Source organism: Peromyscus maniculatus, chromosome 2 (genome assembly GCF_049852395.1).
Source record: "Peromyscus maniculatus bairdii isolate BWxNUB_F1_BW_parent chromosome 2, HU_Pman_BW_mat_3.1, whole genome shotgun sequence".
NCBI lineage: Eukaryota > Metazoa > Chordata > Mammalia > Rodentia > Cricetidae > Peromyscus > Peromyscus maniculatus.
The window spans coordinates 68,989,861-69,008,606 of NC_134853.1; the positions used below are offsets into that span (position 1 = coordinate 68,989,861).

Here is an 18,746-nt window from a genome sequence, read left to right on the forward strand (position 1 = left end):
TGCCGCCAAAGCCAGCTTTTGTATGTGTTGGAGATCTAAACTCAGTGCAGCAAGCACTTACCAACAGAGGCATCTCCTCAGTCCAAATTGTAACTTTCATGGATCTTTGTGACTTATTTCTGTAATGTGTGTAAGCTTTTTACTTCTGTCCTTGCCTTTAAAAAAGAATAATTTTTATTTCTCTCTGTGTGGGTGTGCCTGTGTGAATGTCTGCTATGTGTATATAGATCTGCAGAAGTCAGAAGAGGGCATCAAACCACATGGAGCTGGAGTTACAGGCAACTGTGGGTGCTGGGAACTGAACTCGGGTCCTCAGGAAGACCAGCCAATGCCCCTAACTGCTGAGCCATCACTGTAGTCCCTGTGTTCACCTCATAGACTTTTCATTTGGGAACAATCCTTTACCTTTAGACAAAGTCTCTAAAATACTGCCTTTTAATTTAAAACATTTTAGTAATTATTTTGCTTTCTGCAGGCACCATATCAGCTAATAAGCACATAGAGATAAAACCAGAACTTGTACTTTAAAGGAATTTCACAGCTCTGCTAGGCTAGAACTATAGGACCATACAGTATTATATCTTGATGAAGGTTTATACAGTGCATGAGAAATCCTTAGGAAAATAAGCCTACTTCTCTGAAGACTCAGGACTTCAACAAAACAGACTAAGAGAACTGAAAGAACCACAGATGAACAGGCGGAAGTACTTCCCAGGCAGAGGGGTTACTGTAAAGATAGACGTGGGAGAGCATAGTGTGCTGGCAGCTAACTACTCAGAAGTCTGCGTGTCAGTCAGCAGGCTGTCCATTGAATTACAGGCTTCGGTTGACTTCATATGGATTCATTTTGTGTGTGTGTGTGTGTGTGTGTGTGTGTGTGTGTGTGTGTGTGTGTGTATACATATGCCACTCCAAACGTGTGCAAGTCAGAGGACAGTCCATGGGAGTCAGTTGTGTCTTTTCACCACTGAGTTCCAGGAATCACACTCAGGTGGTCAGGCTCAGTGAGAAGCGCCTTTACCCAGTAAGCCATCATCCAGTACTCCACGTTTTAAGAGATTTTGTTGGTCGAATGTGTAATAGTGAGACAGTGGGGCACAACCGTTAAGGGTTGTGTTTGAAGGGGATTCCTGCACAGCCGGGGGTCCCTCCCAGACCCTAGATGAGGCACAAGCCAGACCCAAACACCTGTTTTCACAGAGATCCTTTATTTTAAGCAAGGAAGAAAAGTTAAAGTGGCTGCTTCCTGACTTAGGCAGAAAACAGCAGCAAATGACCTTGCAGGTGTCTTTCTTAAGAAGAGGAGAAAATGCCCTTGCAGGTGTCTTTCTTAAGAAAGGAGGTCTGGGTTAGAATAAGCTAGGATGTGGTGGTAAAGGAGATAGAGGACCAGGGAGAAGGGGAAGGGGGCAAGGGAAAGGGGGAACGGGTATTTGTCCTGGAGGGACAAAGGACTGGCTCTGGATAGAGAGGAGACAGACATGGCACAGGGCAAATGGCGATTTCTAAAGGTAAAGGGGGAACCCTGTGTTAGGATGAGGTGTTTAATTTGAATTGGGCATGTTAATTAGGTGAGTCAAAGGGGGCTTCTGATAGCTGGACCTTGGTAGTCAGCCTCGGGAGGAGGAAGTTTCCAAATAAGGGAACAGCCCTTGGTGGCCAGCTTTAGGGATGTATGTAACAGTTTTTAGCGAGGCAGAGGGAATTGGGGTGAAGGAGAAGGCCTGCCAGAGCCACGTGCTGGAGTGCGCTGGTGTCCCTGCAGTGTCAATGAGCTCTTCACTCTCAGAGCAACACTCTAAAGAAGGACTTCTTTCTTTTGGCTTATGGTCTCAGTCCATCACATCCAGGGTGTGGTCAGGTGGTTTACAGCATGGTGGCCAGAAAGTGGGGGTGGGGTGGGGAAAGAGGGGGAAAACGACACACAACACCAAGGCATCTCTCTCTCTTGATTCCCTTTTTATTCTATCTGGGTGCCCACTCTACCTGGATGGTACAGCTCACATTCAGGTCCTGTCCTGACTCTCTCCATTCACACCTCCCTTAATCCTCTCTGGAAATATTCCCACAGAACAGCCAGAGGTGTATTCATTGATGCTTTTCAATTCCATTAAGCTGATACTCAAGACTAACCAGTATTCACTATACTTTCATCAGCATTTAGCAAGTTGTTTAATCTGAGTGGTTTTTTTTTTTTTTTTTGTAAATTGAGAATATTAACACTAATAATAAAAATAATCACTGAGCATGGTGGCACAAGCCTTTAATCCCAGCACTCAGAAGACAGATCTCTGAGTTCAAGGCCTGTCTGGTCTCCATAGAGAGTTCCAGAACAGCCAGGACTATGTAATAGAGAGACTTTGTCTCTAACAAACAATCAAAAACAGATAACAATAAAAGTCAGAGCTGTGTTAGGTGGCACAGGCTTAAAAAAAGCCACACACTAGCCGGGCGGTGGTGGCGCACGCCTTTAATCCCAGCACTCGGGAGGCAGAGCCAGGCGGATCTCCGTGAGTTTGAGGCCAGCCTGGGCTACCAAGTGAGCTCCAGGAAAAGGCGCAAAGCTACACAGAGAAACCCTGTCTCGAAAAACCAAAAAAAAAAAAAAAAAAAAAAAAAAAAAAAAGCCACACACAGAGCCTTACTTTTACACATTCCCTGAACAGACCGGACATCTGTGGCCCATCTTTCCTTACCTCCCAAATAAGTTTTCCAATTTTGTCTTTTCATAATGTCTTGTGCTTTTCCTTCCTAGCACTTAACCATAACATTAATTACTTTTTCTAATTATTTTCCCTGTCAAATTCCTAATACTATAACAAGACCTTTAAAATTTTCCACCTTTTTCAAACTTTCTAGCATAGACTTTTTCCTACAACCCTCTTCCCTCTTCCTCCCCTGCCCCCCCCAGCTTAAGTAAATGTAGGTTTATTTTTCTAATAATGTAGAAAGCTGGCAGCTTGGATCTTAATGTATTCAATAAAAGTTAACAAAAAGGTACACTCATTTATCAGGAATGTTGTCATTACCTAACCAACTGGTTATTTGTAAAGTTGCATAGATTGATTTACTGTTTTGTTGTGGTGGTGGTGGTCGGGTTTTGTTTATTTCATTTTGATTGGGACATCTCAGGCTGTCTTTGAATGCTCTATGTAGTCAAGGATGAACTTGAACTCGTTAATTTCCCGCCTCCTGAGTGCTAGGGTTACAAGTTTACCACCACACCGTCTAAGTGGCCTTGAGGAATGAACTCAGGGCCTCCAGCACGGTAGGCAGACACCTTACCAACTGAACTACACCCGCAGCCCCTAATTAAACATGTTTTAAAGGTGTGATCAGGGGCCCCAACGCTGGAAGCAGCGAACACTGTCTTGTAGTATCCATGAAGAACAGCACTGACTGCACTTTGAAGAAGGTGCTGCTCCTCAAGGTTCACAAAGGGTTAAGAAGGCGGAAGCACCATGGTGTGCACTTCACAACCTAAGGGTGGAAAAGCCCCGAGGTCACCTGTCACACTAGCGGGGAGTGGGATGGGGAACGACAAAAACAAAAGCCAGACACCCTCAAAAAGGCGTTTTCCCACGTTGGCGTTCCCAGGATCCCTCTCCGAAGCCACCTACCAAGCCTAAATTTTCTAACCCAGACCTCAACCCGAAGAGGTTCCAGATCCGCTCTGCGCCACGTGCTACTACCAGGGCGTCACCCAGAGAGAGAAAAGAGGTGGCCCCCGTCGATCCGCCCAAGGTATCGTGGGAATTGTAGTTTTTCCCCCCTGCCCTGAGAAAGTGAGTTTACACTTTTGCCCCGCAAGTATCTTCTCTTTGCTTACTTCAATAAGATAAAATACGTACCGTAATTTTTTTCACCCGAGATATTTTTTCGAAAGAAAGCATGAGGAAAAAGGAACAACTCAACTCAAAGTTTCTAGGCGGAGAAAACCAAGGGTTAATAGTTGCTACGCATGCGCTCGGAGGACTCGCGGGTTGGGCGGAAGGACAGCTCCCAGGAGCTGTGTTTTCCCCGGAAGTGCCTCCTGGTCTCGGGAGTCCGCGCGGACGCGGCTTCCTTACCTCATTTGTCCTCGCCCCTCCCCGTTCCTCTACGTGTTTCGGTTCCTGGTTGGTGCTTCCTGGTCGCAGCCGCGGCAGTGAGTATGTGTGTGTGACGGACCCCGAGCGGTCCGCGACCGGGGACCCCTGCCCCCCCCTCCGCCTCGCCCGCGGGGCTGTGGAGCTAACGTGTGCCCCTGTCTGCCCGTCGTCCCCCCGTCCTTCGCGGCGCAGCGCGGCGCAGCTAATGGCCTCTCGGCTCCGCGCGGCCGCACGCGGCTCCCCGACCCGACGACACCCGGGCCTGGGAAAGGCGGGGCGCCGATGGCCTCGACGGGCACTTCTTTCCTGTCTGCTTCAGCCCGCCGCGTCCCGTGGTCCCCCTGTCCTGGGGAAGCGGGTCAGCCCGCAAACGTGGAGGCCTCTTTGGCCGAGGGGGAGCCGGGCGCTCCAGCGTGCGTCCAGTCCGGGGCCACTTGAATCTTGTGCTGTCATGTAGCCACTGCGGGAGTGGATCACAGGGGATCTGGGGACTGGGCCCCCATCCCCTCTATAAAATCAGCAGCCGCAGAGTGACTTTCCTAAGATAACCTTTCCCCCTCACACCCTAACAGCAGACCGTTGTGGTCAACTTTAGGCAAGCGCTGCCTTGACAGTGGGAAAAGCATGGTGGGGAGTTGGCAGGCCCGAGTTCCAGCCGTCACCGATTAGCTAGCTGCTGACGCTCGCAATGCCTTTAGGCCAGAGTGTGCTGTGATTTCAGGGTTGAACGAAGGAAACTTTCAGAGCCTTTTGAGCCCATTTTCTCTGAGCCTGTTTTTCCCAAGTATAAAACCATCCTTAAAATGTAATGGCTAGGCTTCTAGCTGTTGACTTCGTTTTGAACATTTGAACCTTAAGTGTGTATATTGAAGACAGTGTTAACGTTTGGGGGACAGTTTAGTATTGTCATTCAAGGCAGTCAGAAGGTTGGGAATGAACTGAGGAAAAACTGGAAGTGAAAATTCTATGATAGCTACAAGGTTAACAGTGCATGGGAAAACGACAGCAGCTAATAGGAAAAGGCATTGCTTCCAGATAGGGTCCCAACAGTAGTTAGAAGTTAACCTACGTAAATTTAGCACACTTTTCTTCTACGGAGACATGGATGTTCTTTGATGTGACGTATTTGGATTCTTTCCCTCGTTTGATTGGAAGTGGTAGTAACATTTGAAAAATGGGCCGAAATTTTAATTCTTGTAGTTGATTTTGACATTGACAGTAGCACACTAAGATTCTTGTAAGTCATAAACCTAAGCTGAGAATAAACTATGTATTAACCAGTTTGTCCATTGATAACCGGATTTAAAAATCCAGCTGTGGAGCAGGTTCCGAGCTTCAGGTAGAGCACTGGCTTAGCATGCCCATGACCCTGGATACAATCCCCAGCACCACAAAATGAATAAAACCAAATTCTGGATTTAAATCTACCTGAGATGACCTATGGCATCCAGAAGGAAGAGCTAAGCTAGAAATACTTTGGAAGGAAATCAAAAGCAAACTCTTCAGAATGACCACTAATTAAGTTTCTAAGGAGAGATATTGGCTTTAACGTTTTAGTAAATTCTGAAAACTGAACCTTTGTATAACTTAAAGAAATTCAGTGACTGAATCAACCCCCCCCTTTTTTCATTTTACTACAGTGAGTAGTTTAATGTCATTTCTTTAGATAAGCTTCATTCCCATTTTTGATATTTTAGATTTTAAAATATGACCAGTCTTCTGTAGTCAGTGTTTTGATAAAGGCTTTTGTTTATTTGCTTTTTCGGGATGGGGTGCAGAGGGGTTGAGACAGGATCTCTTGTAGCCCAAGCTGACTTGGAATTTACTAAGTAGCCAAGACTTGCCTTGAACTCTTGATCTTTCTACCTCATCTCCCAAATGCTAGGATTACCTTGGTGTTCCTGTGTACCACCATACAGGGCTTAGATAAGTATTTTGAGTGCCAGTTTAGGAGGTTCTTAGATAGTAAAGTTGTAAGTTTAAATGTCTACTTCTCCTAATTAAAAATGTCTTGTTTCAAGTTTTATTCTCGTGGGAAGTAAATGGATCTGTCAGATAAATTTAGGTATTAAAACCAGTGCACATATAACAATATTTATTGGAATTTACTTATTTTAAAATTTGTGTTTTAAAAATCTTAGTGATGCTTGGCTTAGAATTAGGAACATGTGAATCATCCTAACTGTGTTCTTAACTAACTGTCCAACCTTGGGTGGGTCTCATTATGTCCTAGGGTCTATTTCTTCATAAGAATATAAAGGGGACTATGTGAAATAATCCAACAGGTACTTTCTAGATTTAAATGTTTGTCATAAACATGTCATGTTACCTAGTTAAGTATGCTTAGGAATCATAGTGAACAAAAGCTAAGAAAGCTTCTGAGTCCTGGTGTGTGTGTGTGTGTGTGTGTGTGTGTACATATGCATATATACATTGCACTCATCTCTGAGTATATTTTTAAAAAATTAAGTGGGTTGGTTATAATTAAAGTTGTAACAAACCAAAACAGCATGAGGCAAACCTTCACCCTGGCATACATGAGCTACATAAATAGAAGAGAGCATGTATTCCAGAACACAATTTTCAAGTACAGAATGTACAAAATCCTCTTAACAGCCATAGGGGCTAAATTGTTAAACTCATTTTTCTACGTTTCATGGGAAGAGATAAGTCCATTTTTATTATGGCTCTGTAGTTTATTTTTGGCGTACATTCACAGGTGTGCCTATGGCTCCATTCTTAATCCCTTTCCTTTGGGATGGCTCCAAGAGTACTACAAATTTGTAACTCTGTAATTTAGCTCTTTAATTTTTTTTCTATGCTGCCCTGGAATTAGGTTTTATCTTAAGTCCACACTGGATCCTCAGGATGGATCCACTGAGGATTTTGAAGGAAGCATAATTCCTTTGACTTCTTTTAGAATTAATTTACCTATTAAATAAAAAAGGAAAGAATTCATCTTTCATTTGAATTCCTCTGAGGCTAACATTTCAATATAAACCGATAAATGGCATAAGCATTATTATTCAGACAGCCACATTCAACTTGTGTGACAATAACAGCATAGCAACCTGAAAGACAGTACAAGGAGTGAACAGTATACTGTATCCTTTAAAAAAAAGGTATTAATTCCATTTTGTTCTCTTTTGGCTTTTCTAAACAGGGTCTCACAGCTCAAACTGACCTTTGACTTTGCTTTGTAGCTGAGAATGACCTTGAATTCTGTATCTTCTTGCTTTCATTAAGTGCTGGAATAACAACCAAAATGAGTCCTTCATTTCTGGAAAACAACACCCAAACTAGCTTGAGTGTAGTGCATTTTTGCCTCTTAGATTCTTGGGGTCTGCTGGTTCTCTTAGCAAAGAAGACATAAGACCTTGATGTTCTGGCAGAAATTCAAACCTATGAAAACAGCCGCTCTCTTAATTGCATCTGTGAAGCTAAAGGTGGAAGGAAGAATAAGCTGGCAGGTGTTACTTTCTTTTAGGTGCTCCTGGTTCTTAGACAAGCCAAGTGTGGTTGACTTTCTCCAGAGCTGTTATTTTGATCAGCATTCCATTGGTAGATAATTGAAACATCTACTGTGTAGATTTTTCCCCCCAGGCAGGGTTTCTCTGTGTAACAGTCCTGGCTGTCCTGGAACTCAATTTGTAGAGCAGACTGGCCTCAGACTCACAGAGATCTGCCTGCCTCTGCCTCCCAAGTGGTAGGATTAAAGGCGTGTGCCACCACCATCCATTTTACTGTGTAGATTGTTGGTGAATGCTTTGGAGTAATTAAAGACAACTGAGAAATTATCCTGTCACAATTTCTATGTTCTTGGCATGTGTTAGACTTTTTTTGAGCCTAAAGAACAAGGGTTTAATGATTGAATTCATGTTTTTAAACATTTATAAACATCTTCAAATACTAGCTGCTCTGCTTGGCTATTGTGATCTATATATTGTTTAACAGAGTGCACAAGGTCCTGTCCTCCTGGGATTTGTGATTTGTACTTTTAGGACATTGACATTGAATAAAGAATTAGAAAGGTGAATGTTTTATAAAGTACTATGGAAGCCTCTGAAATAAGGCACTTAATTCCTTCTGATGGGAAGTACTGTTAAAGCTGAGTTGAAAGATGCACAGGATTTGATATATGTACAACAGAAAATTTTTTTAGACATTTATTCCCAAAGCTATGATTTTTTTTGTCTTTATTTTAGGTATTTAGGAAATTTGTGTTTCAAATGCATTTTTACAACCAATACAGGAATAAATATATTATCAAAGTTTTTTTTTATGCATTCTTCTGGCTAAAGATCTAAAGTCCAAGGATTGATATTATTATTAGTAATAATAGTACTTTCAATATTGGGGATCAAACCCAGGGTTATTTCACATACTAAGTTTGCAATTTACTGCTGAGCTACACTCACATCTGATTCTTATTTGAAAATAAATACACTCATAGTAAATGTGGAAAGGGCTTCGTGTTGTGAATTTTAGTAATACTTGTAGTAATATTCTTGAGAAGGTATACCTGAAAAGAAGTGATACTGAATGAAGGGAGAGAGAGTGAAGGCGAGTAGCTCCTCTGTTACTGCCATACCTGTTGTTCTCTTTACAGCATGATAAATACACTTCTCTTTTTTTCTTTAAAAAAAAGTTGCAAGGTAGCATACGTCTTTAATCCCAGCATTCAGGAGGCAGAGGCAGGCGGATCTCTTGAGTTTGAGGCCAGCCTCGTCTGCAGAGTGAGTTCCAGGACAGCCAGGGCTACACAGAGAAACCCTGTCTCAAAAAAAAAAAAAAAAAAAAAATTATTAGAGCTGGGCAACTTAGCACACTTTAATTCCAGCACTCAGATGGTTGAGATAGGAGGATCTCTTTAAGTTCAAGGTTAGCCTCGTTCCTGTATAACAAGACACTGTTTAAAAAAAAAAAAAAAAAAAGAAAGAAAAAAAAAGAAAAAGAGAAGAATGAAAAAGTTATTCCAAGGTAAATGGAATAGGGAGAGATACTTTTTAGGAGTCATAACATTTTAGAGAACAAATGTTCACTGTTGAGCAGTAGATCTCAAACTGTTTTCTTTCTTTTCTTTTTTTTTTAATTTTATTTATTTTATTTTACAATACCATTCAGTTCTACATATCAGCCACGGGTTCCTCTATTTTCCCCCCTCCCACCCCCTCCCCTTACCCCCAGCCCACCCCCCATTCCCACCTCCTCCAGGGCAAATCCCCCCCCCCCCCCCAGGACTGCGATCAACCTGGTAGACTCAATCCAGGCAGGTCCAGTCCCTTCCTCCCAGACTGAGTCAAGTGTCCCTGCATAAGCTCCAGGTTTCAAACAGCCATCTCATGCAATGAGCACAGGACTTGGTCCCACTGCCTAGTTGCCTCCCAAACTGATCAAGCCAATCAACTGTTACACCTATTCAGAGGGCCTGATCCAGCTGGGGGCCCCTCAGCCTTTGGTTCATAGTTCATGTGTTTCCATTCATTTGGCTATTTTTTTTTCAATAATTGAGTAAAACCGAAATTTATTATAAGCCACAGTCGTCCTAGGGACCTCCATGCTATATATATAGCCTCCTTGGTTCTATGGGTTGTGGTCTGATTGTTCTTTATTTTATATCTAGAATCCACTTATGAGTGAGTACATACCATGACTGTCTTTCTGGGTTTGGGTTACCTCACTCAGGATGATTTTTTTCTAGTTCCATCCATTTGCCTGCAAATTTCATGCTTTCATTGTTTTTCTCTGCTGAGTAGTACTCCATTGTGTATAACCACATTTTTTTTTCATCCATTCTTCCGTTGACGGCCATCTAGGTTGTTTCCAGGTTCTGGCTATTACAAATAGTGCTGCTATGAACATAGCTGAGCATGTATCTTTATGGTATGAATCAGCATTCCTTGGGTATATGCCTAAGAGTGGCATGCCTGGGTCTTGAGGTAGTTCGATTCCTAATTTTCTGAGAAACCGCCATACTGATTTCCACAGTGGTTGTACAAGTTTACATTCCCACCAACAGTGGAGGAGTGTTCCCTTTCCCCACATCCTCTCCAACATTGACTGTCATTGGTGTCAAACTGTTTTCTTTTCCAGTATCCTTTAGGATATTTGCATTGATGTAGCTCAGTTCATTGATAGTAATTCTTATTTGAGAGGTCTGAGTATCACTCTAGTACAGCAGTTCTCAACCTGTGGGTTGTGACTCCTTTGGGGGTAGAAAGACCCTTTTACAGGGGTCACATCAGATATCCTGCATATCAGATATTTACAGTTATGAAGGAGCAACAAAGTAATGTAATGGTTGGGGGTTGTCACAACATGAAGAACTGTATTAAAGGGTTACAGCATTAGGAAGGCTGACAACCATTGTTCTAGAGGATGACAAGATTTATAAATTCATGGAAAAGTGGTATTCTTAGGGAAAAAATTTGATATGTTGGGAAAAAGTGGTGGTCTTCAAAGTCAGCTCTGGGGTGATAGGTACTAACTAAACAAGATCTTAGCTTCTAAAATACATTCTGGTATGACTTTCTCTCTTACAGCATTAAGGCGACTGACTTTCCATAATGTTTGGTGGCTATGAGACTGTAGAAGCATATGAAGATGATTTGTATCGTGAAGATTCGTCTAGTGAACTGAGTGTTGATAGTGAGGTGGAATTTCAGCTCTACAGCCAAGTTCATTATGCCCAGAATGTCCATAACGCCAACGAGGAAGAAGGGTATGAGGAAAAGAACTGTGAGAATTCTGAAACAGCCGATGTTCAACCAAACCAGAAGAACTTAATCGTTCTTTCAGATAGTGAAGTCATCCAGCTGTCAGATACATCAGAGGTCATCACATTATCTGATGAAGATAGTATTTATAGATGTAAAAGAAAAAATACTCAAGTCCAAGCACAGGAAAAGAGGAGCCAAACTCCTGCTTCTCCTCATTCTAATAAATTGGCTAAGAAACGCAAGAGGGATAATGAGAAGCCTGAATCTGAAGAGAGATCAAGTGTGATCCGAGAGGTCATGATCATAGAGGTCAGTTCAAACGAGGAGGAAGAAAGTACCATTTCAGAGAATGAAAATGTGGAAAGCTGGATGCTACTGGGATGTGAGGAAGATGATAAAGACCATGACATCCTTCTCAACCTTGTGGGATGTGAAAACCCTGGTGCTGAAGGTTAGTATTGTATTGGCTATTTTGAAAAGTATTACCATCTTTATTAAAGGAGGACTGCTTTTCCTAGCTATAGACCAATAGGGTCTGATCCATTTCATTTCTTGCTTCTTGGTCTTGTTTCTCATGATACTCTCCTACCAGAGGCTACTCTAGTGGTGCTTTGTCTGAACAAGATAAAGAATATATTAGAGTATCAAGGAAACTGCTTCAGTTGTAAGCACATTCATAGCATTTCTTCATGTTTGGCTCGAATCATTCTGGACTGAAATCTTAGCTCTTTTCTCTGTTGAAATAGGTGAGTACTCCATCTGCTTGGCTTTGTGCTCTTATTTGGCCAATTCTGTTGGAACTGCCTCTTATGTGGTTTGCTTATCCTGGAGTTATCCAGATAATAAGCTCCTGGGATGCCTAGTACTGGGATTAGTATTTCAGGAACTCCAGATCCAGTAAGACAGGAGGTAGGACAGTAGATTGTAGGAGAAAATGCAAATTTCAAGCACTACATTCTTGAAGGTGAAAGTTTTGTGTTAAGTTTTGCTCCCTCTGTCACATATAGTCATCTGATATCAGTGGGTATAAGTTCCTTCATATCCCTCCCTTTGTGTTTGTGGCAAGTCTCTTAGAGTCGATTCCTAAATGATCTTCTTTTAATCTGCCCTGCATATTAGTATTCTCGAGACGTCCTGTGAGTCAGGGTACTTGGCTGGTGTTTCAAGACCTTTAGTTCCTCCCAACTGTTTTCTGAAAAGATGATGACATTCAATATAGATCATGCTTGGATCCCTAAGAAGTGGCAAACTTTTTTTCCTTTTTTAAGGAATCAGGTAGGCAATATAGAGGCTTCCAGGCTATACAATTTCTTAACTATTTTACCTTTTGTTGGAAAGTTGACTTGTATAGTACTTAAAGAAGTAGGGACTGAGGATGTAGCTCATTTGTTAGAGTGCACGTCTAACGTGTCAGGGTCTGGGTTTGATCTCCAACACCATATAAACTAGTTGTGTTGTACACCTGTAGTTCCAGTACTTGGGAGGTAGAAGCAGGAAGGCCAGGAGTTCAAGGTCAACCATGGTTATATAGCCAGTTTGAGGCCAGCCTCAAATATGTGATGAGACCCTGTCTTTAAAAAAACAGAAAGTGTGGATGGCTGTTTCTGTAGGATCTTACGTAGAAGACAGGTGGCCAGTAGTTTGATGAGCCTCAGAATTTGACAGCAAGAATAATAAAAAGAAGGGATAGTAGTTAAACAACAGAATCAAGTGAAGTTCTGTCTGAACAAGAGAGAAATAATAATGTTTTTTAGGCAGAAGGGAAGAAACTTTTAGAGACTAAACCCGTTTGCTAGATCAGGGAGGTTTTGTAAGATGAGATTGGCTGTTAGATGTTATTAAAAGTTAACTGCTAAATCTTCTAATAATTATAGATGTAGAGAAGAAAGATACACACTCATGGATTGAAGGAGGAGGGAACAGTATAAGCTTGTATAGGATTTTTTTGGGAAAGTACAAGTGAATTGGGAAGAGAAATGGAAACGATGAGTGCTGTGGGGATACTCTCTGGTATTTGGATGCTGTGGGGATACTGTCTGATAGTAGGTCTTGGTATTTGGATGCTGTGGGGATACTGTCTGATAGTAGGTCTTGGTATTTGGATGCTGTGAGGATACTCTCTGGTAGTAGGTCTTGGTATTTGGATGCTGTGGTGATACTCTCTGGTAGTAAGTCTTGGTATTTGGATGCTGTGGTGATACTCTCTGGTAGTAAGTCTTGGTATTTGGATGCTGTGGGGATACTCTCTGGTAGTAAGTCTTGGTATTTGGATGCTGTGGGGATACTCTCTGGTAGTAGGTCTTGATATTTGGAAGATGTGGGGATACTCTGTGGTAGTAGGTGGATGCTGTGAGGATACTTTCTGGTAGTAGGTCTTGATATTTGGATGCTGTGGGCATACTGTCTGGTAGTAGGTCTTGATATTTGGAAGATGTCATCTCTTTAAAGCAGTTGATGGATCCCACTATGACTATATATTTTTAGTATCTGGTAATTGAGAAAATATGTATTAGTAAAAAGTTACTAATATTCTCTTACAAGACTTTGTGTTTCACTAATCACAACACTGTACATTGGTTAATACACATACGTGTGAGGTAGTTTTTATATACTACTGTGTGACTTGGTACCCAAGCCGTAATTAATTGTGTAACACTCTAGGAGTTGGCGCTCAGAGACTGGAATTCATTAAGTTAACACATCAGTTAAGAATAAAAAGATTGCTTAGAAGTAGTGTTCAGTCAAAATTAAAATAATATGAATTTACTGGGCATGCCTTTAATCCCAGCACTCAGGAGGCAGAGGCAGGTGAATCTTTGTGAGTTCGAGGCCAGCTGGTCTACAAAGTGAGTTCCAGGACAGGCTCCAAAGCTGCACAGAGAAATCCTGTCTCAAAAAAAACCAAACAAACAGGAAAAAAAAAAAAAAAAACCAAAACCACAACAACAACAAAATGAACTTGTGAACTCACTTTGAAGGCTTTCTTTTTCTTTTTTCTTTTTTTTGTGATGACATTAGGTAGTCTAAAGTGACAGAAACCCAATGATCTCTGTAACTAGTTTCTTAGTGTCAGGCTCCTGTGTATTTCTTGCTGAGTGTTTCCAATTGGTGCCTTGGTGTTGTTTTAGATTTAACATACTAAAGAGGAAGTTTATTTTTATTTTGTAACAGTCTCTGCAGGTTTAAGGATCTGCAGAGATGGAGAAGCTAATGGCAGCGTGTAGATAATTTGTGACAACATAAAGTAGGCACTGATTTTATGAAAGAGACTGGGACGGGGTGGCCCTGAGAAAGAGGAGAAGTTGCTAATGATACGGACCTGAAGAGGAAATAGCTTAATGGTAGATGATGGACATGATGTGGCACTGGAGTAGGAGTGTAGTGTGGGGGCAGGGCTGCCTTTCTCATTTTTTTGGATAATGAGGGAACCCAGTTGGAGAGGTGTCTATAAAAGGGGATTAATAAAGACAGGTTGTGATTTTAAAAGGTATAAGAGAGGAGCATGTTTATTTATTTGTACATTTTTGTTATTAAAAATTACATTTTTAGTTTATTTGTGTGTCTGCACAGGTATGCATGTGTGTGCATAAATTTGGGCATGCGAATGCCATGGCATTCTTGTGGAAGCCAGAGGACAGCTTGCAAGAGTCAGTTCTCTGCTTCCATCCTGTGGGGCCTGGGACTCTTAGCACAGTCTTCAGAGTGGTCACCCGCTGAGCTGCCTCCCCAGCTGTCTCCACTAAAACTGTGGAAGGGGCCGGCAGCGGTGGGGCACGCCTTTAATTCCAGCACGGGAGGCAGAGCCAGGCGATCTCTGTGAGTTCAAGGCCAGCCTGGTCTACAGAGCGAGCTCCAGGACAGGTACCAAAACTACACAGAGAAACCCTGTCTCGGAAAAACCAAAAAACAACAACAAAAAAAACTGTGTAGGTGCTGGGGCACGGAAAGGAAAGTCGTGCTGATAGAACTGCAGAGTCTGAGAACCCTGAGGAAAAAAGGAATGATTAAAATACAGATTGGCTTGGAAATGCACTTATTTTAAACTAGAGAGACAAATTGTTTTTATTTAAGAGACAAATATAATAAGCTGAGTAATTTTGTTGAAGTCTCAGCCATTGGAGTTAAGTCTCTCAACATTCTAATAATAGATGTTGAAATTTTGTGTTTTATAAACAAATAGACCTAGTGAATTTAAACTAGTATATAAGTGTAGAAGACTATATAAATACATATATTTTGTATTTTCCCTCTAGATATAATATCACAGAGGATTCATAGTTGCCATAGATTTTAACAATCTCAATACACGTTTTTTTTCTTTAATTAAGAACTTGTACATTTTTGTCAAAGGGAAGGCTTTTATAAAGTGTTCTCTTTGGCACATTCCAGTTACCAGCGTCACTATTCGTAAACTTTGGGGCTGCTGTTAAATAAAATTAGGGACACGTAACACAAGCTTTGTGATGTCATGATACCTGATCTGAGAACTGAGAGGGCCACTGAGTGACTGGGAGGCAGGAAACATGCAGCACAGATAAGCTGGACAAAGGGATGGTTCTTACAAGCCAGTAGAGCAGGATTCTGTGAGATCCTGCCAAGCTGTTAAGAAGGGCATATAGTTTGAAATAGAATACAGTGGTTACTCCTGGAATTTTCCATTTAATATTTTTTTAGATTGTAGTTGATCATGTATGGCACACTATGGAGACCAAACCATGGACATAGGAAGGCTACTGTGTTAGAAAAGCATGTCTGCTATTGGGAGAGAAGATGTACGAAAAGAAATAAGCATGTTTTCATTGGTGTATTGAATATCAAGCATTGTTTGCATAAGACAACTAAATAATAGAAACAATAAGTGCTTCAAGGTTATTTTTCTTAGATAGAAAAAGGACATTTAACTGTAGGAATAATGGTTAATTCTTCCTTGTAGGTTTTTCTTATGGGCAGAATGTTGTAATGGATTCCAGTGTCCTGTAAACCAGCTTTAACAATGATTCATAGTTGCCATAGATCTTAGAACTTCAAACTGATCTTTTCTTACCTATAACTCCATGCTTCTGCCATTATTTTGAAGCAGAACATAGGTGTCATTTCATTCATATATACACTATGTTTCACTCTGTAAAACTTTCTGAAAGGTAAAAATTATTTTTAAAAAACTCATTATCACACCCAAACAACTTGCCAATAACTGTTTATTGTCAAATATTCAGTCAAATTTCACAGACTATCTCCAAAGGGTTTTTTCCCTTAGAGTTAATTTTAATCATATCTGATACATATGTTGCAATTTGTTGCTGATTTAAGTGTCTTTTATTTTATAGGTTACCCTTTATGTTCTCGGCTTTCTCTTTTAATTCTTTGTAATGTAGTTACACTAATTAGATTGCTTTCCCTCTAGAATTTCCTATGTGTATTTTGTTTTATTTAATATATCTTATTGTCTTTCTTATTTCCTGTGACTTGTTATCCCTTTACTTACCTTATTACCTTGATACATAGGTTCATCTGTTTCATTTTGCTTTTGATACGTTTATTTTGTATATTATAAAAGTATGTCTTTTAGGTTATAATGTAATTACATTATTTCTCCCCTCACTTGCCTCTCCTCAAACCCTCCCATTGTCATCTACCACTTGCTCTCTTTCAAATTCATGCCTTTTTCCTTAATTGCTGTTATATATGTGTGTATGTGTGTATTGGTATCCCATAATATATAAATACAGCCTGCTTAGTCCATATAATGTCACTTGTACGTATGATTTCAGGGTGACCATTGGACAACCAGGTAGTGTGTTCTTCCCTGAGGAAGACTCTTTCTTCCGCTCTCAGCATTCCTTAGTTGCCTGTGGTTCTTTGTTAAGGTTGAATGAAGCCTCATTGTCACCTTCCCACCCCCCCACCCTCCATGCACACTTAATCATGTCTGTCGTTTTTCTTGTTTAGGCAGTCTTGTTGGTGAGACTTCATGAGTGAGTGTAGCCTCTGACATTTCTAGGAGACACAGTCTCACAGTAAATTCCCTAATCCTCTGGCTCTTACACTCTTTCTACCTCCTCTTCCAAAGATCCGGAACCTCTAGGTGCAGGAGTTAATGTTGTAGATGTATCCATTGGGACTGGGTTCCATAACTCTGCATTTTCATTATTGTGATTTTCTGTAATGGTCTCTGTTGCAAAGAGATGTTCCTTGATGAGGAGTAAGAACTACATTTATTTGTTGGTATAAGGAAAAATATTTAAAGTGTAGTTAGGGATTGTGCTGGTTAAGATTAACTTTTTAAAATTTAACTTTGTCTTATAATTATATAAATATTTTTTAGTTTCCAAATTAAAAACCTATTCAGATAAGCCTATCTTTTAAGTCTCCATCCTGTTCCTGCTCTTGCCCTTATGAATACAGGTTAAGAAAAAAAATGCTTTGTTCTTATGTTAAAGTAAAAACAATAATTAGGACACACAAGACACTCTACTACCTTTTTTCTTTAAAAGTATATACTAGAACTGAATTTCTATCACCACGTAAAGATGTTTCTCATCTATAGGACTATAAGCTATTTTTTATACTCTTGTGCTACACAATGCTGATAATTAGACACAGTGTTTTCTGAGTATACGCAAAGAATAACTTCAAATAGTCAATGAATATTAGTAACCTTGTTACACTATTAAAATGAATTTTAAACAATGAGTAATAGTGTAAATACAACTGAAGAAGCATGCTTTAGTCCCATTCTTGCTGTTAATGCCTCTTTCTCATTTCATAATTTTGAAGGCCACTGATTTAACAAAAATTAAATAGGTTCAGGATTTAGAAAACACCCTTTGAAGAATGAAGAATATGGCATTCTTAAGTTTGAAGCCATATTAGTTTCTGGTTTGTGATTGTGATGGTCTAGAAGTTCTGTGTTAATTCTTAGCATGTCCAGTTTGGTTCATGTAGTGGATACAGAAGGAAATCCTGAGTGAACTTAAGTGTATTTCTGCCTTTGCTGTTAGTGTTTTTTCTTTTCATAGTTATTTGAAGTTGAAATGAAGTCATTGCTCAGTTAATGTGAAATTGTGGATTTTAAAACTGAGGTCCATTTATGACTTTGGAAACTTAGGGCAATAAGTATTTTGACTATTTCTGCATCAGATTTCACTTCCCCTCCAAACTGTCCTCCTAAGTAAGGTTAGGTGTAATTTCAGAAGGTGAACTCATGCAGAGCCCTTGGTGAGTTCCTGGGACTTTCTAGGCTCTCAGCCAAGGCTTGGAACTGAAAAGAGTTGTGTGGAATGGGTACCTATTTAAATTTCAGTTTTTCTTTTACCTTTTAATTTATTCCTTGATCATTTCATACATGTGTCCAATGTACTTTGATCATGTCCACCACCAGCCTCACTGCCCTGCTACATAGCTCCCAAGCGTTCCTCTCCCATTCATATCCTCCTTGGTTTAGTTTTCCAGACACTTCAATTATTTGATTTGATTTGGGCCTTTACATACACAGTTTTCTTCTTGGATTAGTCTCTGCCTTGCCTGACTGATATCTTCTCCCTCCAGTTGTCAGTTTAAAGTTTGCTGAATGAAGTAATGGTTATGGTTTTCATTACTAGATGTCAGAGTCTACAGTTGACTAGCTATGACTTGAGGTAACTTAAAAAAAAAAAAACAACCCAAGTTTTTTTTTTGTTTTGTTTTGTTTTTTGTCTCTAGTATGGTACTTTCTTTTCTTTAAATACATTTTATTTAATTTGGTAGCATTTTATAATCTACTAGCTTATGAGACAGTCTTCAATCTTAAAAAAACAAACAAAAAAAAAAACAAAACCACTCTGCAAGCCATTTATTAAGGTATTGGGATTCAAGAGCTGTCATGTAGTCCCTGCTTTTAGAAGCCTTAAAATGCTTGATAATATAGAAAACTCACTGATGTTGTATTAAAATATAT

General features: G+C 40.4%; 1 protein-coding gene across 3 annotated transcripts in view; it reads left to right on the top strand.

Moving 5' to 3' along the window:
• Positions 1-2,720: 2,720 nt before the first annotated feature.
• Zcchc7 (zinc finger CCHC-type containing 7) overlaps positions 2,721-18,746 on the top strand; it is a 190,953-nt gene continuing 174,927 nt past the window's right edge. Inside the window, exons 1-2 of one of the 3 annotated variants that reach the window (XM_006986032.4) lie at positions 2,721-4,147; positions 10,634-11,261. In XM_006986032.4, coding sequence (XP_006986094.1) covers positions 10,658-11,261 — 604 coding nt within the window. In that variant the 5' untranslated portion in view covers positions 2,721-4,147; positions 10,634-10,657. Of the gene's footprint in view, positions 4,152-4,360; positions 6,377-10,633; positions 11,262-18,746 lie in introns of those variants that run through there. The other 2 variants (XM_016004643.3, XM_076564116.1) reach the window with 2 other exon arrangements.